The sequence below is a fragment of the Ranitomeya imitator genome, chromosome 5 (genome assembly GCF_032444005.1).
Source record: "Ranitomeya imitator isolate aRanImi1 chromosome 5, aRanImi1.pri, whole genome shotgun sequence".
In the NCBI taxonomy this organism is placed as follows: domain Eukaryota; kingdom Metazoa; phylum Chordata; class Amphibia; order Anura; family Dendrobatidae; genus Ranitomeya; species Ranitomeya imitator.
In genome coordinates this window covers 266,163,383-266,186,931 of record NC_091286.1, presented here as the reverse complement: position 1 = coordinate 266,186,931, position 23,549 = coordinate 266,163,383, and the positions used below count along the sequence as shown (strand labels likewise).

At 45.2% G+C, this 23,549-nt stretch overlaps 1 protein-coding gene across 1 annotated transcript in view; it reads left to right on the top strand.

The window, feature by feature from the left end:
• REV3L (REV3 like, DNA directed polymerase zeta catalytic subunit) overlaps positions 1 to 23,549 on the top strand; it is a 291,259-nt gene that overhangs the window by 110,871 nt on the left and 156,839 nt on the right. Inside the window, exon 4 of the mRNA XM_069726145.1 lies at positions 20,888 to 21,048. Within this exon, the coding sequence (XP_069582246.1) occupies positions 20,888 to 21,048 (161 nt within the window). The remainder of the gene's footprint in view (positions 1 to 20,887; positions 21,049 to 23,549) is intronic.

The following is a 23,549-nucleotide window of genomic DNA, read 5'->3' as shown; positions in this document are numbered from 1 at the left end:
GGGCATGGTCCGACACTAACTTTAAACCTACTGCCTAGCAGGTAGTATTTCAGAGCGTCGACGGACCACTTTATGGCTAAGCATTCTTTCTCAACTATTGCATAGTTTGTCTCGCAAAATGAGTTTCCGGCTCGGGTACAGGATGGGATGCTTTTCACATTGATTTTCTGTGATATCACGGCTCCCAAACCCAACTTCTGAAGCATCGGTCTGCACATGAATTCTTTACTATAGTTGGGTGCGACCAGAACCGGATGCTTGCACAGAGCCTGCTTTAGCTCTTGAAACTCCCTCTCTGTGTCAGGAGTCCATTTCACCATCTTTGACTTGGTGCCTACGAGGAGATCTGTTAACGGTGAGGCAATTATGTCGAAGTTCGGATGAAATGTCGGTAATACCCCACAATCCCAAGAAACGTCCACACTAGTTTCTTGGAGAGAGGCCACTTCTGAATGGCCTCTATCGTATTTAACTGGGGCTTGATCGCACCTCTCCTGACAGTGTAACCTAAGTACCTGGCCTCTTTCTTCCCAATGGCACACTTCTTGGGATTTATGATGAATCCTGCTTTTCTCAATGCATCGAGGATCGCCTGTATCTTTGGCAGGTGCGAACTCCAGTCAGGGCTGAAAATGACAGTCATCCAAGTAGGCTGTGGCATATTTCTTGTGCTGAGCCAAGAGTCGATCCATCGCCCTCTGAAAGGTAGATGGGTCCCCCTGCAGTCCGATGGGCATTCTGGTGCACTGGAAACACCCATCCGGCGTTGAGAAGGCCATCTTCTCTTTGGCACTTTGGGACATGGGGATCTGCCAGTACCCCTTTGTCAGGTCGAGGGCTGTGATGTACCTTGCGGACCCCAGTCGCTCAATGAGTTCATTCATGCGGGGCATCGGATATGCATCAAAACTTGGAACCTCATTGAGCCTACGGTAGTCGTTACAAAACCACCACTCATCTTTGGGCATCGGTACTAAGACAATGCAATGTGACCATCCACTTCTTAACTCCTTGTACCCCAAGGTCCAGCATTCTCTTCACCTCCTTTGAGATTCTCCTGGGGTGCTTCTGTAACGGGGGCCAGGGTGGTAGCCATATCGAAGGATTGCTGCTGCTTCCTCATCACACCCTGACACTCCGCTACAGAAATATCATGTCCATTTTGTGGTGTGCTGTGTGTGTCAAGTAGTTCACCCACCTGTGAGTCAGAATCCTTCACAGCATACAGGGCTCCAATCCATCTCAGACACACACAAATGTTATCAAAGTCCCGATTCATTTTCAATAAAACTTTACTCAATTTGTGCATCTTTATAACAGACTTAATCCAACAATCTTCAAAAGACATAAGAACTTATCCTGCACTTTCCCTGGTCTTTTCCTTCAGCTTATCTTCTAGCACCGTGGCTTCCAGACCCGCAGTCCCCTGGGAATTCCAGCTTTCTGGTACTAGGTGCTCCCCGTCCACTTTCCCCATCCTGGGTGAAAAATTAGGTTGCCTCTGCAATTCCTGTTCAGACCGTAAGTCCGGGACGTCACGGGAGGTAACCCACAGACAAGCCACCTACACTCCCAGACTGCCTCGCTTTTCACGTGCTTTAAGATCTAACATCTCCAGACCTGCTTCCCTCGGTGCTTCTTCTGTCTCTTTCAACTGTATCTCTGTAACTCACCACACAACTACTACTACTCCTTCTAGAACAATTCCTCTCACTCTCACTCTGCTCTAGCTTCTCCCACTACCTGAAAATTACCTCAGAAAGGCACTTTCCCTGCCACTACACTGGCTCCGTCCCCCTTTCTCAACTGTCACTACTCTGACTGAAACCAGTTCTCAACACAATCTAATCTCCTACTCTACAGTGCCCCCCTTAACACTAACCCACAACTACAATTCCATAATCCTTAAGCTTTAGTCACACTAAACGACTTACCAACGATCACGACCAGCGATACGACCTGGCCGTGATCGTTGGTAAGTCGTTGTGTGGTCGCTGGGGAGCTTTCACACAGACAGCTCTCTCCAGCGACCAACGATCAGGGGAATGACTTCGGCATCGTTGAAGACCGTTTCAACGATGCCGAAGTCCCGGGTAACCAGAATAAACATCGGGTTACTAAGTGCAGGGCCGCGCTTAGTAACCCGATATTTACCCTGGTTACCATTGTAAAAGTAAAAAAAAAAATAAAAAAAAAACAGTACATACTTACATTCCGATGTCTGTCACGTCCCCCGCCGGCATCCACAGGGTTAAAACTGCTTTCGGCAAGAGCGCTGCTAATGCACGCGCTGCTAATGCACGCGCTGCTGCTGAGAGCTTCCCTGCACTGACTGGCAGCGCCGGCAGTAACAGCAGTGACGTCACCGCTGTGCTCTGCTTTACGGTCGGCGCTGGCAGCGCTCCTGCCGAAAGCCGTTTTAACCCTGTGGACACCGGGGGACGTGACAGACATCAGAATGTGAGTATGTACTGTTTTTTTTTTTTTACTTTTACAATGGTAACTAGGGTAAATATCGGGTTACTAAGCGCGGCCCTGCGCTTAGTAACCCGATATTTACCCTGGTTACAAGTGAACACATCGCTGGATCGGCGTCACACACGCCGATCCAGCGATGACAGCGGGTGATCAGCGACTAAAAAATGGTCCTGATCATTCCCCAACAACCAACGATCTCCCAACAACCTGTATGCGCCCTGGCAACTCCGAGAACAGGTCGCGATTCTGCTGCAGCAGTTTGCGTAATTGTTGCTTTTGTACCGGCGTTAGCGTCTCAGCAATCACGACTTCCTCCACCTTAGCTTCGGGATGGGCCCCTAGGCAAGGAGTTTCCAGTGGTTCTCGGTTCCGCCATGGTTTGAGCAAGTTCACATGCTATACCTGGTGCAGCTTCCTGCGACTGGGCTGGTGTAGCTTGTAATTCACGTTACTGAGCTTTTCCACCTCCTTGTACGGGCCTTGCCACCTGGCCGGGAAATTGCTTTTCACCGTGGGGATTAGTACTAGCACGCGGTCTCCCAGGCTGGAATTGTCTTAGCCTTGCTGATCGGTTGCATACCCTTGCTTGGGCCTCCTGTGCCTGGAGAAGATGTTCCTTTACTATGGGCATTACGTGAGCCATCCTCTTCTGCAGCTGGGCAACATGCTCAATGACACTCCGGTCAGCGTGACCTCAGCCTCCCACATTTCTTTGGCAATGTTCAGGAGCCCTCGTGGATGTCGGCCGGACAGGAGCTCAAACGGTGAGAACCCAGTGGAGGCTTGAGGGACTTCCCTGAGGGAAAAGAGCAGGAACGGGAGCAGATAGTCCCAGTCTTAACATTCATTCTCAAACGACCCTCTTGAGCATGGCCTTCAAGGTCTTATTGATGTGCTCCACTAGGCCATCGGTCTGCGGATGGTAGACTGATGTCCGCAACTGGGCAATCTGGAGGACTCGACTCAGCTCCCACATCGATTTGCTCATAAAGGGGGTGCCCTGGTCCGTGAAATCTCCTTAGGTAAACAGGGCCTGGCAAAGATATGGACAAGCTCCTGGGCGATGCTGTTAGCCGAAGGGTTCCTCAATGGCACCGCTTCTGGGTACCGGGTCGCGTAGTCCATGACCACTAGGATGTATTGATGGCCGCATGCAGAATTGACTAAGGACCTACCAGGTCCATGGCGTTCCTCTCAAAGGTGATTTCTATTACAGGCAACGGGACTAAGGGGCTTCAGAAGTGAGAAGTAGGAGCAGTTATCTGACAGGTGGGGCAGGATCTACAATAATTTAGCATCTCTCGGTAACACCCTGGCCAGTAGAACCTCTGTTACTCTCTTCTGAGTTTTCTCTACCCCTAGAAGTCCCCCCAAAACATGCGAATGGGCCATGTCTAAAACCCTTCACTTATAGGGTCCTGGAACTAACAGCTACTCTATCTCACCCCCCTCGATTTGGTCAACTAATACAACAACTCGCCATTGACTGCAAAATGAGTTAACCTGGTGTCAGCCTCCGGCTCTTGAGCAATCCCATTACATAGAGTGACATTATCAAAAGCTCCCTTTGAACATGAGGTCTCGAAGTTGAGCAGTCTCAAAGTTCTTTTTGAGCTGTTGTTGCTGCTGTACCTGGACGAGATGTTTCACAAGCTCTTCGATGCTGGTGGTCGTCTCGCTCTGAATGGCAGATTTCACCCAGGACATGCAATTGTCCTCAGTCTCTATACGTGTTCCTGGAATGCTGCCCGCACTTAGAACACCACGTGTGAGGGGTTGCCATGCTTAGCTGCTTCCTCAGGTAGAAAAAGGAACACTTTGGTGGTGAAACACCTGCTGGTTTATTGAAGTCATCATAGACCAAGGCAGGGTTCAGAAAATAGAAGCAAAGTCTTTCTGGCTTAACGGAAAACAAAACAAAGTATAACAGAGTCCTTTTTTGACACCTGGCAATGTCCTCTGCTCCTCCTTGGAGCTCCGTGGCAGTGTTTCCTCTCCCAACACACCACCCAGACTGTCTCTCCTGTCCAGGAATTTAACCAGGACCATGTGACGATCACATGATTGTGACATCACCGCAGGTCTTGCTAGTACACATGCTGGTGTCGGCTCTGCAGGAAGATATGTGTTGGGCACTCTCCCTCCCACTCTGAGGGCTCCCATAAAACCATCCTATGGATGCAGCTTTCTTTAACCTTCCTAACACCAGGAAAAATATCCTGGTTTGATACCACTGACGCCAACGTGTGCAGTGACACACATCTCCCCTTGTACACTGTGCCAGTGACCCAGTAAAAAAATATAAATAAGTAAATAAATAAATTAAAAAAAAAAAAAAAAAAAAAAAATATATAGATTGGCCCGGCCTCGACCAATCAGCAACGGGCACAGCGACGATGATGTCATAAAGGACGTAGACATCTCACGTTTCTGATTCAGCGACGGGCACAGTATCGACGTAGATGTCATAATGGTTGCCATGGCGACGATGATGTCATAAAGGTTGCCTCGACCAATCAGCGACGGGCACAGTCTGCCGCGAATTCTGGAATCATCATTGTCCATATACTACGGGGACATGCATATTTTGCATTCTCTTGATGAGCTTCAAGAGGTAGTCACCGGGAATGGTTTTCACTTCACAGGTGTGCCCTGTCAGGTTTAATAAGTGGGATTTCTTGCCTTATAAATGGGGTTGGGACCATCAGTTGTGTTGAGCAGAAGTCTGGTGCCCACATTGTTATATACTGCCTGGGCTGTGTTATATACTGTGTGGCCAGTGTTATATACTGCTTGGGCTGTGTTATATACTACGTGGCTGTGCTAGATATACTGCGTGGGCTGTTATATACTACATCGCTGTGCTATATACTACATGGGCTGTGCTGTATACTACGTGGCTGTGCAATATACTACGTAGCTGTGCTATATACTACGTGGCTGTGCTATATACTACGTGGCTGTGCTATAGATGAACAGAGACCACTCATCTCTGCTTCACACCTGAACGCACTTAGTTTTACATATATTGCATAGCTCAAGTCTGCAATGACTTTAGTCTGCAGTGTGATTCCTATAAGTGTGTCCTAGAAGTGTGAAGATTAATTTTAGAATTAAAAAAACAGAATTGAACCAGAAGGGAACTGAAGGTAACTGGCCAGTCACTGTAAGCAATGTTTCTATTTGATTTCACTTTCACCCCTATAATCCTTCACTTTCTGCTAACTCCCCTGATCCCTACACCAAGTAAGGAACTGTTCATCTCTTCTTCAGTCCTCCCCATCCAACTCACCTCCTCCTCAAAACTGTTCCTTAACATACAATCCTCTGTCTCCAAACACAGACAGCCCCCTCATGCCCTCTCCTGCTCCCACCTGCTAACACTTTCTCTGCTTCTTCTCATTGCTGGTGATATCTCTTCAAATCCTGGTCCTCCTCACCACATTCCCACAGTCATTTCTACCTCCCATCCACGCTCTATCACAACCTTTCGTAACCTCTCTAACCTTATACCCATTCACCCAGCCCCCGCTTCCCCAGTCCCACTAACAGGAGCTCTGTGGAACGCTCGCTCTGTCTGCAACAAGCTTTCCTACATCCATGATCTTTTTGTTACTACCAAACTTTCCTTCCTCGCCATCACCGAAACCTGGCTCACCCCTTCTGACACAGCATCTCCTGCTGCACTTTCATATGGTGGTTTCTACCTTTCTCACACCCCCGCCCCAGCAGCAAACATGGTGGAGGAGTTGGTTTTCTCCTGTCAGATACCTGCTCCTTCACCCCAATCCCACTGCCACCCTCTGTTACCCTCCCTTCCTTTGAAGTGCACTCTGTGCTCATCTACTCCCCGTCCAACCTCCAACTGGCTGTCATCTACCGCCCCCCCCAGTGCCAGCCACCACCTTCTTTGACCACTTCACCACCTGGCTACTTCATTTCCTTTCCGCGTACATCCCTACTATCATCATGGGCGACTTCAACATACCCATTGACACTTCCCTCTCAGCTGCCACTAAACTTTTATCTCTCACTTCCTCCTTCGGCCTCACTCAATGGTCTTCTACAGCCACCCACAAAGATGACCACACACTGGACCTCATCTTCACCCGCCTCTGCTCTCTATCTAACCTCTCTAACTCACCTCTTCCTCTCTCTGACCAGAACCTTCTCACATTCTCTTCTCTCTCCACTCCATGTCTACAATCCCCACCCCACAAACTTTCACACCCTTGCAGAAATCTTAAGCACATTGACCTACACTCATTCTTTGAATCCCTCCTCCCTCTCACAGATATAAGTTCCTTACACAATGCGGATGACCCTGACGCTTTATATAACACCACAATAGCTGTAGCTTTGGAATCTGCTGCCCCACTTACACATACCAAAGCTCGCAAAATCAACATACAGTCCTGGCACACCAGCCTGACCAAAGAACTGAGGCGAGCTTCCAGGGCTGCTGAGCGCAGATGGAAAAGATCCCACTCCAACAAGCACTTCATCGCATTCAAACAGTCCCTCACTACTTTCAAGACCACACTCACCACAGCTAAACAAACCTACTTCTCATATCCTCCCTGTCTCACAACCCTAAACAGTTATTCAACACCTTCAATTCTCTCCTCCGTCCCCCAGCACCTCCTCCCTACCCACTCATCTCAGTTGAAGACTTTGCCTCATTTTTCAGGCAGAATATTGATAACATCAGAGACAGTTTTGGTCAACAACCCCCAGAGCCCTTCCTCCCGACTTCCCAGCCCTCCACCTCCAAAACCAACTTCGGCCATTACAGAAGATCGACTCTCCACTCTACTCTCAAGATCACATCTCACCACCACCTGTGCACTTGACCCGATCCCATCCCACTTCATACCAAACCTCACAGTCTTCATCCCAACCCTAACCCATCTCTTCAACCTATCACTAACAATTGGTGTTTTCCCCTCAAGCTTTAAACATGCCTCCATCACACCTATCCCCAAAAAGCCCTCTTTTGACCCATCCTCTGTATCTAGCTATCGCCCTATATCACTTCTCCCCTATGCCTCCAAGCTACTGGAACAACACGTCTACCTTGAACTGTTCTCCCATCTCTCTTCTTGCTCCCTCTTTGACCGCTTACAATCTGGCTTCCGGTCACACCACTCCACTGAAACTGCCCTAACTAAGGTCACCGATGACCTCTTAACCGCCAAGAGCAAGCGACACTACTCTGTCGTCCTCCTGGACCTGTCTGCTGCCTTTGACACAGTGGACCATTCCCTATTATTACAGACCCTCTCATTCCTTGGCATCACAGACTTGGCCCTATCCTGGGTCTCATCATACCTAACAGACCGGACATTCAACCTCTCCCACTCACACACCACCTCCTCACCTCGCCCCCTTTCGCTCGGAGTCCCAGAAGGTTCAGTCCTAAGGTCCCTGCTCTTCTCCATTTACACATTTGGCCTGGGCACTCTCCACAGTTCCACAAGCTCGCTGCCTCGGGGTAATCCTTGATGCTGATCTCTCCTTCAAACCACATATCCAAGCCTTTTCCACTTCCTGCCGACGTCAACTCAAAAATATTCCACAAATCCGTTCATTCCTCAACCAAGAATCTGCAAAAACCCTAGTCCATGCCCTCATCATCTCTCGCCTTGACTACTGCAACCTCCTGCTCTGTGGCCTCCCCTCTAACACTCTCGCACCCCTCCAATCTATTCTAAACTCTGCTGCCTGACTAATCCACTTGTCCCCCCGCTATTCCCCTGCTTCTCCCCTCTGTCAATCCCTTCACTGGCTCCCCATTGCCCAGAGACTCCAGTACAAAACTCTAACCATGACGTACAAAGCCATCCACAACCTGTCTCCTCCATACATCTGTGACTTCGTCTCCCGGTACTTACCTACATGCAACCTCCGATCCTCACAAGACCTCCTTCTGTAGTCCCCTCTTATCTCCTCTTCCCACAATCGTATACAAGATTTCTCTCGCGTATCACCCCTACTCTGGAACCCTCTATCCCAACATATCAGACTCTCACCTACCATCGAACCCTTCAAAAAGAACCTGAAGACTTACCTCTTCCGGCAAGCCTATAACCTGCCGTAACCACCGATCGACCACACCGCTGCATGACCAGCTCTACCGATATCAAATCTTTGTAGAGGATGAAGATGGCACACCTAAGAATGAAGCAATACCAGCAAGCAAAAAAGAAAAGGGCACACAGCAACAAGTGACAGCAAAAAGTACAGCCAAGAAGCAACGAAGAGTGGTGGTGGTGGGAGACTCACTACTGAGAGGCACCGAAGCAGCCATCTGCAGACCGGACATAACTGCAAGAGAAGTATGCTGCCTTCCAGGTGCGATGATCAAGGATGTGACCGATAGGATACCAAAGCTCTTCAGCTCCAAGGACGTCCACCCATTTCTTCTGATACATGTTGGCACCAATGACACGGCAAGGAAGGACCTACCGACAATCTGCAAGGACTTTGAAGAGTTGGGGAAGAAAGTAAAGGAACTGGATGCACAGGTAGTTTTTTCTTCTATCCTTCCAGTAGACGGGCATGGCACCAGGAGATGGAACAGGATCCTTGATGCAAACAACTGGCTAAGACGATGGTGCAGACAACAAGGATTTGGATTCCTGGACCACGGTGTGAATTATTGGTATGATGGACTCCTCGCCAGAGACGGACTACACCTCAACAAACCTGGGAAACACACATTCGCCAGAAGACTCGCTACACTCATCAGGAGGGCGTTAAACTAGAAGAAGAGGGGACGGGAAGAAAAACATTAGACTCGAACAAAGACGACCCAGGAAAACATACTCTGAAGGGAGGTAAGAACATTTCTAAAACAATCCACAGTGAGGAGATTGGAACAAAACAAAATCCTCTAAACTGCATGCTCGCAAACGCCAGAAGCCTGACAAACAAGATGGAAGAACTAGAAGCAGAAATATCTACAGGTAACTTTGACATAGTGGGAATAACCGAGACATGGTTAGATGAAAGCTATGACTGGGCAGTTAACTTACAGGGTTACAGTCTGTTTAGAAAGGATCGTAAAAATCGGAGAGGAGGAGGGGTTTGTCTCTATGTAAAGTCTTGTCTAAAGTCCACTTTAAGGGAGGATATTAGCGAAGGGAATGAGGATGTCGAGTCCATATGGGTTGAAATTCATGGAGGGAAAAATGGTAACAAAATTCTCATTGGGGTCTGTTACAAACCCCCAAATATAACAGAAAGCATGGAAAGTCTACTTCTAAAGCAGATAGATGAAGCTGCAACCCATAATGAGGTCCTGGTTATGGGGGACTTTAACTACCCGGATATTAACTGGGAAACAGAAACCTGTGAAACCCATAAAGGCAACAGGTTTCTGCTAATAACCAAGAAAAATTATCTTTCACAATTGGTGCAGAATCCAACCAGAGGAGCAGCACTTTTAGACCTAATACTATCTAATAGACCTGACAGAATAACAAATCTGCAGGTGGTCGGGCATTTAGGAAATAGCGACCACAATATTGTGCAGTTTCACCTGTCTTTCACTAGGGGGACTTGTCAGGGAGTCACAAAAACATTGAACTTTAGGAAGGCAAAGTTTGAACAGCTTAGAGATGCCCTTAATCTGGTAGACTGGGACAATATCCTCAGAAATAAGAATACAGATAATAAATGGGAAATGTTTAAGAACATCCTAAATAGGCAGTGTAAGCGGTTTATACCTTGTGGGAATAAAAGGACTAGAAATAGGAAAAACCCAATGTGGCTAAACAAAGAAGTAAGACAGGCAATTAACAGTAAAAAGAAAGCATTTGCACTACTAAAGCAGGATGGCACCATTGAAGCTCTAAAAAACTATAGGGAGAAAAATACTTTATCTAAAAAACTAATTAAAGCTGCCAAAAAGGAAACAGAGAAGCACATTGCTAAGGAGAGTAAAACTAATCCCAAACTGTTCTTCAACTATATCAATAGTAAAAGAATAAAAACTGAAAATGTAGGCCCCTTAAAAAATAGTGAGGAAAGAATGGTTGTAGATGACGAGGAAAAAGCTAACATATTAAACACCTTCTTCTCCACGGTATTCACGGTGGAAAATGAAATGCTAGGTGAAATCCCAAGAAACAATGAAAACCCTATATTAAGGGTCACCAATCTAACCCAAGAAGAGGTGCGAAACCGGCTAAATAAGATTAAAATAGATAAATCTCCGGGTCCGGATGGCATACACCCACGAGTACTAAGAGAACTAAGTAATGTAATAGATAAACCATTATTTCTTATTTTTAGTGACTCTATAGCGACAGGGTCTGTTCCGCAGGACTGGCGCATAGCAAATGTGGTGCCAATATTCAAAAAGGGCTCTAAAAGTGAACCTGGAAATTATAGGCCAGTAAGTCTAACCTCTATTGTTGGTAAAATATTTGAAGGGTTTCTGAGGGATGTTATTCTGGATTATCTCAATGAGAATAACTGTTTAACTCCATATCAGCATGGGTTTATGAGAAATCGCTCCTGTCAAACCAATCTAATCAGTTTTTATGAAGAGGTAAGCTATAGGCTGGACCACGGTGAGTCATTGGACGTGGTATATCTCGATTTTTCCAAAGCGTTTGATACCGTGCCGCACAAGAGGTTGGTACACAAAATGAGAATGCTTGGTCTGGGGGAAAATGTGTGTAAATGGGTTAGTAACTGGCTTAGTGATAGAAAGCAGAGGGTGGTTATAAATGGTATAGTCTCTAACTGGGTCGCTGTGACCAGTGGGGTACCGCAGGGGTCAGTATTGGGACCTGTTCTCTTCAACATATTCATTAATGATCTGGTAGAAGGTTTACACAGTAAAATATCGATATTTGCAGATGATACAAAACTATGTAAAGCAGTTAATACAAGAGAAGATAGTATTCTGCTACAGATGGATCTGGATAAGTTGGAAACTTGGGCTGAAAGGTGGCAGATGAGGTTTAACAATGATAAATGTAAGGTTATACACATGGGAAGAGGGAATCAATATCACCATTACACACTGAACGGGAAACCACTGGGTAAATCTGACAGGGAGAAGGACTTGGGGATCCTAGTTAATGATAAACTTACCTGGAGCAGCCAGTGCCAGGCAGCAGCTGCCAAGGCAAACAGGATCATGGGGTGCATTAAAAGAGGTCTGGATACACATGATGAGAGCATTATACTGCCTCTGTACAAATCCCTAGTTAGACCGCACATGGAGTACTGTGTCCAGTTTTGGGCACCGGTGCTCAGGAAGGATATAATGGAACTAGAGAGAGTACAAAGGAGGGCAACAAAATTAATAAAGGGGATGGGAGAACTACAATACCCAGATAGATTAGCGAAATTAGGATTATTTAGTCTAGAAAAAAGACGACTGAGGGGCGATCTAATAACCATGTATAAGTATATAAGGGGACAATACAAATATCTCGCTGAGGATCTGTTTATACCAAGGAAGGTGACGGGCACAAGGGGGCATTCTTTGCGTCTGGAGGAGAGAAGGTTTTTCCACCAACATAGAAGAGGATTCTTTACTGTTAGGGCAGTGAGAATCTGGAATTGCTTGCCTGAGGATGTGGTGATGGCGAACTCAGTCGAGGGGTTCAAGAGAGGCCTGGATGTCTTCCTGGAGCAGAACAATATTGTATCATACAATTATTAGGTTCTGTAGAAGGACGTAAATCTGGGTATTTATTATGATGGAATATAGGCTGAACTGGATGGACAAATGTCTTTTTTCGGCCTTACTAACTATGTTACTATGTTACTATGTTACCCTCGCCTACTGTATTCTCACTCATCCCTTGTAGATTGTGAGCCTTCGCGGGCAGGGTCCTCTCTCCTCCTGTACCAGTTATGACCTGTATTGTTTAAGATTATTGTACTTGTTTTTATTATGTATACCACTCCTTACATGTAAAGCGCCATGGAATAAATGGCGCTATAACAATAAATAACAATAATATATATATATATATATAATATTAGATGGTGGCCCGATTATAACGCATCGGGTATTCTAGAATATGCATGTCCACGTAGTATATTGCACAGCCCGCGTAGTATATTGTCCAGCCCGCGCAGTATATTGCCCAGCCCGCGCAGTAAATTGCCCAGCCCACGTAGTATATAGCAATGTGGGCATCATATCCCTGTTAAAAAAAAAAAAAAAAAAAAAATTAAAATAAAAAATAGTTATATACCCGCCCTCAGTTGGCCCCTGGATCCAGGAAGCGTTTACCGACGCTCCTCGTGCGCTCCGGTCTCAAGAGTGCATTGCGGTCTCGCGAGATAATGAAGTAGCGGTCTCGCAATGCATGGACCGGTCACCGGAGAGTCGCGAGGATCGGGAAAGGCGCCGGAAGGTGAGTATATGATGATTTTTTTTATTTTTGTAATTATTTTTAACATTAGATCTTTTTACTATTGTGCTGCATAGGCAGCATCAATAGTAAAAAAGTTGGTCACACAGGGTTAATAGCAGCGTTAATGGAGTGCGTTACACCGCGGCATAACACGGTCCACTAGCGCTGCCATTAACCCTGTGTGAGCGCTGACTGGAGGGGAGTACAGAACGGCACTGACTGCGGGGGGAGGGAAGGGTTGGGAAGGAACGGCCATGTTGCCGCCGGACTGCGCCCGTAGCTGATTGGTCGTGGGCGTTTTGCCATGACCAGTCAGTGACTTGGATTCCATGACAGACAGAGGCCGCGACCAATGAATATCCGTGACAGAAGGACAGACAGACAAAGACGGGAGTGACTCTTATATATATCTACTATATAATTGTCTATGTTCAGTGAAGCAAATAAGTAGCATATTTGATCCCTTGCTGATTTTGTATGTTTGCCCACTGACCATAAAATGAACAGTCTATAATTTTAAGGGTAGGTTAACGTTAACATTGAGAGATTGCATAGCAAAAACAAAATCCAGAAAATCACATTGTATAAATAATATAAATGTATTTGCATTTTGCAGTGAGAAATAAGTATTTAATCCCTCTGGCAAACAAGACTTAATACTTGCTGGCAGAACTCTTGTTGGCAAGCACAGAAGTCAGACTTTTCTTTGTAGTTTATTATGAGGTTTCTGCACATATCAGGAGAAAGTTTGGTCCACTCCTCTTTGCAGATCAACTTTAAATCATTAAGATTTTGAAGCTGTCGCTTGGCAACTCAGAGCTTCAACTCCCTCCATAAAGTTTTCTATGGGATTATGGTCTGGAGGATGGCTAGGCCACTCCATCACCTTAATGTGCTTCTTTCTGAGCCACTCCTTTGTTGCCTTGGCTGTATGTTTTGGGTCACTGTCTTGCTGGAAGACCCAGGCACGACCCATTTTTCATGTCCTGGCGGAGGGTAGGAGGTTGGCTCCATCCTTTCTCCCGTTGATGTGGTGAAGTAGTCCTGTGCCCTTAGCAGAGAAACCCCTCCAAAACATAATGTTTCCACCTCCATGCTTGACAATGGGGATGGTGTTCTTTGGGTCATAGGCAGCATTTCTCTTCCTGCAAACACGGTGAGTTGAGATAATGCCAAAGACCTGAATTTTTGTCTTATCTGACCACAGCACCTTATCCTAATCACTCACAGAATCATCCAGGTGTTCATTGGCAAACTTCCGACGGGCCTGCACATGTGCCTTCTTGAGCAGGGGGACCTTACGGGCACTGCAGGATTTTATACCTTTACGGCGTAATGTGTTACCAATGGTTTTCTTGGTTCCTGTGGTCCCATCTGCCTTGAGATGATTAACAATTCCCCCTGTGTAGTTTTAGGCTGATCTCTCTCCTTCCTCATGATCAAGGATACCCCACGAAGTGAGATTTTGCATGGTGCCCCAGATCGATGTCAGTTATTAGAAAATGGTCAAAACAGGAAGATTAGCAGTCATCTAATAAGTCTGGGGCTTCATGCAAGATCTCTCCTCATGGGCTAAGGATGATTCAGAGAAAAGTCAGTAATCGGCCCAGAAATACACGTGACGACCCGGTGAATGACCTGAAAAGACCGTTTACCGCAGCTCAAACATTATCATTATTAACACAATACACCATCATGGATCAAAATCCTGCAGGGCATGCAAGGTCCCCCTGCTCATGCCAGTGCATATCCAGGCTTGTTTTAAGTTATCCACTGTCCATCTGAATGATCCATAGAAGGCATGGGAGAAAGTCATATGTGGTAAGATGAGGCCAAAATAGAACTTTCTGGTATCGACTCCGCTCTCCATGTTGGGAGGAAGAAGAAGAAGGAGGAGTATAAACCAAGAATACTGTCCCAACCGAGAAGCATGGTGTGGGAAACTTCATACTTTGGGGGTGCTTTTCTTCAAAGGGGACAGCACGACTGCACTGTATTGAAGGGAGGATGGATGGGGTCATGTATCGCTAGATTTTTTCCTACAACCTCCTTCACTAAGTAAGAGCATTGAAGATGGGTCGTGGCTGGGTCTTCCAGCATGACAATGATCCGAAACACGCAGCCAGGGCAACTAAGGAGTTTCTCTGTAAGAAGCATTTCAAGGTTTTGGGGTGACCTAGTCAGTCTCTAGACCTGAACCCAATAGAAAATCTTTGGAGGGAACATGAAACTCAATGTTGTCCAGCAACAGCCCCGAAATGTGAAATACGTGGAGAAGATCTGGGTGTACCAAAATCCCTGCGTCAGTGTGTGCAAACTTGGCCAAGAACTACAGGAAACATCTGACCTCTGTAATTGGAAACAAAGGTTTCTGTACCAAATATTAAGTTCCTTTTTTCTATTATATCAAATACTCTTATTTCATGCAATTAAAGGCAAACTACCTTATATAATCGAGTATAAGCTGAGACCCCTATTTTTGCCACAAAAAACTGGGAAAACTTATTAACTCGAGTAAAAGCCTAGGGTGGGAAATGCAGCAGCTACTGGTAAATTTAAAAAATAAAAATAGATACCAATAAAAGTAAAATTAACCGAGACATCAGTAGGTTGTGTTTTTTTATATCCATATTGAATCAGGATCCCTATATAATGCTCCATATAGTTCATGATGGGCCCCGTAAGACACTCCATACAAAATACGCCCCATATAATGCTCCATACAGTTCATGATGGGCCCCATAAGATGCTCCATATTAAAATATGCCCCATATAATGCGGCATAAAAGGTTAATGATGGCCCCATAAGATGCTCCATAGAAAAATATGCCCCATATGCTGCTCTATAAAGGTTGATGGCCACATAGGATGCCCCGTATAGCGCTGCAAAGGTTAATGATGGCCCCATAAGATGCTTCATAGAATATTTTGCCCCATATAATGCTCCATAAATGTTGATTGCCCCATAAGATTCTCCATAGAATAATATACCCCATATGCTGCTATGATTTAAAAAAAATAAAGACATACTCACCTCTTGTCGCTGGTGGTCTGATGCCAGTGTCCTGAGCAGGCGGGGACACCAGCGCGCTATGGGGGCCTGATTCCGGTGTCACCGCTGGCTCAGGCCCCTGGCACTTGCGATATTCACCTGTCCCTGTTCCACCTCCGTGCGCCACTGTGTCTTTCGGGTCTCTGCAGCGAATTTTCAGGCAGAGTGCGCTCACTAACCACGTCATCACGCCCTCTAATCTGAACGTCACTGTCAGAGGACGCGGAAGAAAGTCCGGCGGTGGATCGGGGACAGGTGAATATCTCATGGCTCACCCTTATCTGTCATACTCACCCACTCCTGGCGCGGTCCCTTCTCCGATGGTCTCCGGGGCCCGCAGCTCTTCCTGTGATCAGCGGTCACATGGTACCGCTTGTTAAAGTAATGAATATGCGCTCCAAACCTATGGGAGTGGAGTCGCATCCATATTCATTACTTTAATGAGCGGTACCATGTGATCACTGAACTCAGGAAGAGCTGTGGGCGCTGGAGACCATTGGAGGAGCAAGGAAGTAAAGAGACCGCGCCTGGAGGAGGTGAGTATGATGTGACAGCTGACCGCTCCCCCTTCAGCAGACCCCCTGAGACAATGACTCGAGTATAAGCCGAGAGATGCACTTTTAGCCTAAAAAAATGGACAGAAAATCTTGGCTTATACTCGAGAATATATGGTAATTATGTAAAAATCATACAATGTGATTTTCCGGATTTTTCTTTAGATTGTCTCTCACAGTTGAAGTGCATCTACGATAAAAATTACAGACCTCTCCATTCTTTGTAGGTGGGAAAACTTGCAAAACCTGCAGTGTATCAAATATTTATTTTCCCCACTCTATATCAATGAAGTGCAGCTCCCCGATTCTAGCAGTACTCATGGAGTCCCATATAAGGACACTGCCACTACCATGTTTCACTGTCAGCATCATGCATTTTTCTTTGTACTCCTCACCTTTGCGAAGTCATACAATGTTTAAGCCGTCCGTTCCAAAAACCTTTATCTTGGTCTCATCACTCCAATGAAAACATTCTCAGTAATCTTCATATTTTTCAGCATGTACCCGTGCAAATTGTAGGCAGGTTTTTGGACATGGGCTTTTATATATTCTTCCTTTTGTGGACCACACCCATGCATGTCAGTGTACGGCATATTGTGTCATGGGAAACACTCGCCCCGCTTTGGCTTTCTACTTTAGAAAACTGCAGTGTTGCGTAATATTGTATGACCGGAAACACTAATCTCAAATTGGCTTAGTTCTGCATTGAACTTGCATGCCAATTTTCTTCAACCTTTCTCATCCGAAGATTCTCCTGGTTAGGTGGTCATGGATGTCTCTGTGAGATGGGTACCGTTCTTTCTTTGTTACATTTTGGTATCACTTTTGCTACAGTAAAAGAAAGCAAACCCTTTCCTATTTCATGCTGTCAACAATGGCATTACATGGAAAAGACCTGAGAAAGAAAACTTCTTTACACAATAAAGTTGAAGGCTACAACAATAGCACCAAAGCTTTACTTAGTAGTTATAAGGCCATGTTCACACAGTGCGTTTTTTACTGCGGAACCGCAGCGGTATTGCCGCTGCGGTTCCGCAGCAGTTTTCCATGCAGGGTACATAACAATGTAACCCTATGGAAAACAGTCACTGCTGTGCACATGGTCCGTAATTTCGTTTAAAAAGCCGCGCAGAATAGCTGCGGCAAAAAAGAAGGGGCATGTCACTTCTTTTTCCTGAACCGCAGCGGTTCTGCACCCATAGACCTCCATTGTGAGGTCAAAATCGCAGTAAAACCCGCAGATCAAAAATATATCTGCGGGTTTTACTGCGATTTGATGTGCAGAACCGCTGCAGCAGGAAGTGCGGGGGAGCGGGCGGAAGTGCGTGGGCGGAGTGTGGCTGCCCCCCCGTGCTCTGATCCCGCCCCCCCGTGCTCCGATGCCCCCCCCCAGTGCTCCGATGCCCCCCCCGTGCCCTAATCTCCCCCCCTTATACTTACCCGGCGTCCCGGTGTCCGTCCGGCCGTCTTCTCCCTGGGCGCCGCCATCTTGCAAAATGGCGGGCGCATGCGCAGTGCGCCCGCCGAATCTGCCGGTCGGCAGATTCGCTCCAAAGTGCATTTTGATCACTGAGATAGGTTATATCTCAGTGATCAAAATAAAAAAATAGTAAATGACACCCCCCCCACTTTGTCACCCCCATTGGTAGGGACAATAAAAAAATTAAGAATTTTTTTTTTTTTTTTCACTAAGGTTAGAATAGGGTTAGGGTTAGGGGTAGGGTTAGGGGTAGGGTTAGGGTATTTTCAGCCATTTTAGCCCTAAAAAGCTTCCTAGGAAACACACAGTCTCTGCATAGAAAACTGCATAAAAAAAGGATAAAAAAACGCATCAAAAAACGCATCAAAAAACGCATCAAAAAAGGACAAAAAAAGGACGAAAAAAAGGACCTGCGTTTTCTGCCAAGAGCTGCAGTTTTTTAAAAAAACTGTCCTGAAAAAAAAAAGGATGGAAATCCTGAACGTGTGAACATACCCTTATTGTCAACTGGTGGTTGAATTCTTGTTAAATAGAACTTGTAGTATAGATTCCATAGAAAATGTTGATCATGAAACAAACAAGAGATTTTCTGACAACTCTACTTGGGTGTGCTATTTTTTTTTTTTTTTTATACCGAGCACTGTTTGTGTATGTGTGTGTGTGTATATGTATGAATATATATTTTTTTATTTTTAGATAATTATGCAAATTGTCTCTTTAAATTTCATCTCAGCATGCTTAGCAGAGAGGAAGAGAGCTAGAACTCTAGTGCCACCTACTGGAAGGTAGCAATCCTACAAGTCAATGTTGACCTTTTAACGAGCCTTGTCACATGACTTGGGATAATAGCCAAACCAGAATCTCAATTTGCAGACACTGTGTTTCGGGGTACTGCCCCTCATCCATGCAAAATGGAGATCTAGTTTGGCTGTGTGAGAGGCGTCAGACCGTTATCCAAGTAGTATCGTTTCTCCTTGCGGAGATAGACATGGTAAGCATGCCGAAATAAGGAGACTTAAAGCCGCAATGCTCCTCTGGGTAATATGCTAATTATTCAAATTGTCTCTTCAGAGAGGAAGAGATCTAGAACTCTAGTGCCACCTATTGGAAGGTAGCGATCCTACAAGTCAATGTTGATGCTTTAACGAGTCTTGTCACATGACTTAGGATAATAGCCAAACCAGGGTTAAAGGGTCAACATTGACTTGTAGGATTGCTACCTTCCAATAGGTGGCACTAGAGTTCTAGCTCTCTTCCTCTCTAAAGAGACAATTTGCATAATTAGCATATTACCCAAAGGCCCAATGCGGCTTTGTCTCCTAATCTCGGCATGCTTAGCATGTCGATCTCCGCAAGGAGAAACAATATTTTTAGTAACACACACTAATCATTAATGGCCAAGCATGACAATACATACTTGGCAACACTCCCAGGACTTCCGGGAAGCAGAGCAGATTTCCTGGAGGAATTGTTATATTCATGTGATGAAGGCATGGCTGGGATAAGGGACTTGGTTACATGAAAAAAAAAATACCAGCGCACTTTGTTTGCCATAATTTATTTATTTTCCCAGGAAAAAGAAAAAAACAAGAGCCAAACCAGTTGTCAGACATGGTTCACTGCAGTTGTTCTGCTTTCTCTGTGGTGGAAAAGCAGCTGTATTTCTATGTTTGAAAAGCTCAGCAGCCTTTTTACAAATGGATCTAAATTGAATTCAGTAAAGTTTTTTTTTTTTTGTTGCCTTAGGGGCCACAAACACGGTTTTGGGATCATTCTCTGTAACAACTCACCAAAGGTTCCTCTGAAAATGGGTGAATTATGGAGTTTTTCTACTGTTGTAGTTGTTACTGTTTACCGTAGTTCCTGTAGATGCAGTTTTAGAGATTAGTGGATTCTGCAAAATTCACATTCATGTTAGATATTCAAGTGGATTTTCCAGGAAAATTCGATGCGTGGAGAAGTTATTGTATGTGAGTTCAATGTACCTGATGCTATGGGGTTTCTCCAGGCCCTACAGCATAATAAACTTAAAATGGAATTAATTTAAAAAGTGTATGCTCCTTTCTGGCTCGTCATCATTAACTGTCCGGCCCTTGCATCTTCTGATTTCCATCACTTGCACAGACGTCCTCTCATACCGAGCTTCCTGATCTGATGAGGTGTGGGAGAGTTCAACCAAAAAAAAGCAGGGATCACTCCAAAAAATATACATTTTTATTAATTATTTAAACCAGCAGAAGGAAGATTAAAAACCCTTAAAGCCCATGGCTATTAAACCATATTAGAATTGTGTGTTGTTCTGACATTGTCAAATAGCCATGGGCTTTTTAAGTGTTTTTAATCTTTAATCTTCTGTTTTTACATGATTAATAAAAATCAATATTTTTTTTTGATGATCCGTTTCTTGCATAACTTTTTTTTTTCTTCGTTGGTCATGTCTATTTAGTATGCATGAGGTGATCCCATTAATTTTTGATGGTGCCCACTTTTTTAAAAATATATGTCTGGGAGAGTTTTGGGCAAACAGTTCAAAGGTTATAAAGTGATAATGCCACAATTTTACCAGACTGGTGACTGAAGCGAATCACAAAAAAATAAGTATTTTAGCACATGCATATTTTTCGGAATAATCAAGTAGAATTCAATCTTACTCACATTTATTCATTCACATTCAATTTTATATGTCAGAAGATATGCACACTTTTGTCTTTTAAAAGGTTTTCCACAAATATATATTAATAATTTCTGGATACATTTACTACCATTCGTGCTGATTTTTATCTACCTGTAGATCCTTTACAGGCCAATTATTATTAGCAATGACCTTTTTGGTTTCTTTTTAATTACCGGTATATTTAGTATGTGCTACAGTGATGTTAAAATTATCACATTTCTAAGCATTGCTAACACAAGCATGTTCCCTTTTATTTCTCAGAGTGAGTGAATTCCTGCAAGGTGGAGCTGTGATGAATAAGTGCTATCAGCCCCACGAAGCTCATGTCCCCTATCTTCTGCAGCTCTTCATTGACTACAACTTGTATGGGATGAACCTGATCAATCTTGCTGCTGTAAAGTTCCGAAGAGCTCGGAGAAAAGGTACGTCCTCACAAGGGACTTTTGCTCCAAAAATAAATTAATTTTCTAAAATATTTCTGTGATCAGAACAACTCCCGTTACTCTGCGTGGCCCAATAATTTAAGGGTAGCTACAAAAAGTGGAATCCCTATTTTCTTTTTTTTGCCAAGCCTGTACTCTTATATGTTAATGCTCTCAATGCTCCAAGCGATCAGACTACAAAATAAGTAAAAGTCCCATAATGGGACAAAGTAAAAAGAAGAAAAAAAAGTGAAAACCAAAATTGTAAAAATATTTTAAAAAAAATAAATAAAAAAAAAAAAATATATATATATATATATATATATATATATATATATATATATATATATATATATATATATATATATATATATATATATATATATATATATATATATATATATACACATACACACACACACATATATATACACACACATACACACACATACACACACACACACACACATACACATATACACACACACACACATACACACATACATGCACACACACACACACACACACACACACACACACATACTAGATGCTGGCCCGATTCTAACGCATCGGGTATTCTAGAATATGTATGTATGTATATAGCAAATACTACGTGGCCTGTGCTATGTATGTATATAGCAAATACTACGTGGCCAGCTTCAAGTCTGCGCTCACTGCCGCAAAACAAACTTACTTCTCATCCCTCATATCCTCCCTGTCCCACAACCCTAAACAGCTTTTCAACACTTTCAATTCTCTACTCCGTCCCCCCGCACCTCCTCCCTCCCCCCTCATTTCTGCTGATGACTTCGCCTCTTTCTTTAAACAGAAGATCGATACGATCAGAGAAAGCTTTGGCCCACAGCGCCCACTGCCCCTCTTAGCTGCTCAACCCTGCTCCTCCAAAACCAGCTTCTCCACCATGACAGAAGATCAGCTCTCCACCCTCCTGTCAAGATCACACCTCACCACCTGCACGCTTGACCCGCTCCCATCCCACCTCATCCCTAACCTTTCCACGGTCTTCATCCCAACCCTAACACACCTCTTCAACCTCTCACTCACAACAGGTGTCTTTCCCTCATCCTTCAAGCATGCCAAGATCACACCCATCCTCAAAAAGCCCTCCCTCGACCCATCCTCTGTGTCTAGCTATCGCCCAATATCTCTTCTCCCTTATGCCTCCAAATTGCTGGAGCAACACGTCCATCTTGAACTGTCCTCCCACTTCTCCTCCTGCTCCCTCTTTGATCGGTTACAATCAGGCTTCCGTTCCCATCACTCAACTGAAACTGCCCTAACTAAAGTCACCAATGACCTACTAACTGCCAGGAGCAAGCGACACTACTCTGTCCTCCTTCTCCTGGACTTGTCTTCTGCCTTTGACACTGTAGACCACTCCCTTTTGCTACAAATCCTCTCATCCCTTGGCATCACAGACTTGGCCCTTTCCTGGATCTCGTCATATCTGACAGACCGAACATTCAGTGTCTCCCTCCCCCACACCACCTCCTCACTTCGCCCCTTGTCAGTCGGTGTTCCTCAAGGCTCTGTTCTAGGACCCCTACTCTTCTCCATCTACACTTTCGGCCTGGGACAGCTCATAGAATCCCACGGTATGCAGTACCATCTCTACGCTGACGACACGCAGATCTACCTCTCCGGACCTGACCTCTCCTCCTTGCTTACCAAAATCCCGCACTGTCTGTCTGCCATTTCAGCCTTCTTTTCTGCTCGCTTTCTACAACTGAACATGGACAAAACAGAATTCATCATCTTTCCCCCATCTCACTCTACCCCTCCACCAGACCTATCCATCAATGTCAATGGCTGCTCACTATCCCCAGTCCCACACGCCCGGTGCCTCGGGGTGATCCTCGACTCTGCCCTCTCTTTCAAGCCACATATCCAAGCCCTTGCCTCCTCCTGTCGTCTCAAACTCAAAAATATTTCCCGGATCCGTGCTTTCCTTGACCGCAACACTGCAAAAACGCTAGTGCATGCCCTTATCATCTCCCGCCTCGACTACTGCAACCTCCTACTCTCTGGACTCCCCTCTAGCACTCTGGCACCACTCCAATCCATCCTACACTCTGCTGCCCGACTAATCCACCTGTCCCCCCGCTATTCCCCAGCCTCTCCCCTGTGTCAAGCCCTTCACTGGCTTCCTATCGCCCAGAGACTCCAGTTCAAAACCCTCACACTGACATACAAAGCCATCCACAACCTGTCTCCTCCATACATCTGTGACATGGTCTCCCGGTACCTACCTACACGCGACCTCCGATCCTCCCAAGACCTCCTTCTCTACTCCCCTCTCATCTCTTCTTCCCATAACCGCATCCAAGACTTCTCCCGTGCTTCCCCCATACTCTGGAACTCTCTACCCCAACACATCAGACTTGCGCCTACCATAGAAACCTTCAAAAAGAACCTGAAGACTCATCTCTTCCGACAAGCCTACAGCCTGCAGTGATCCTCAACCTACTGAACAGCCGTAC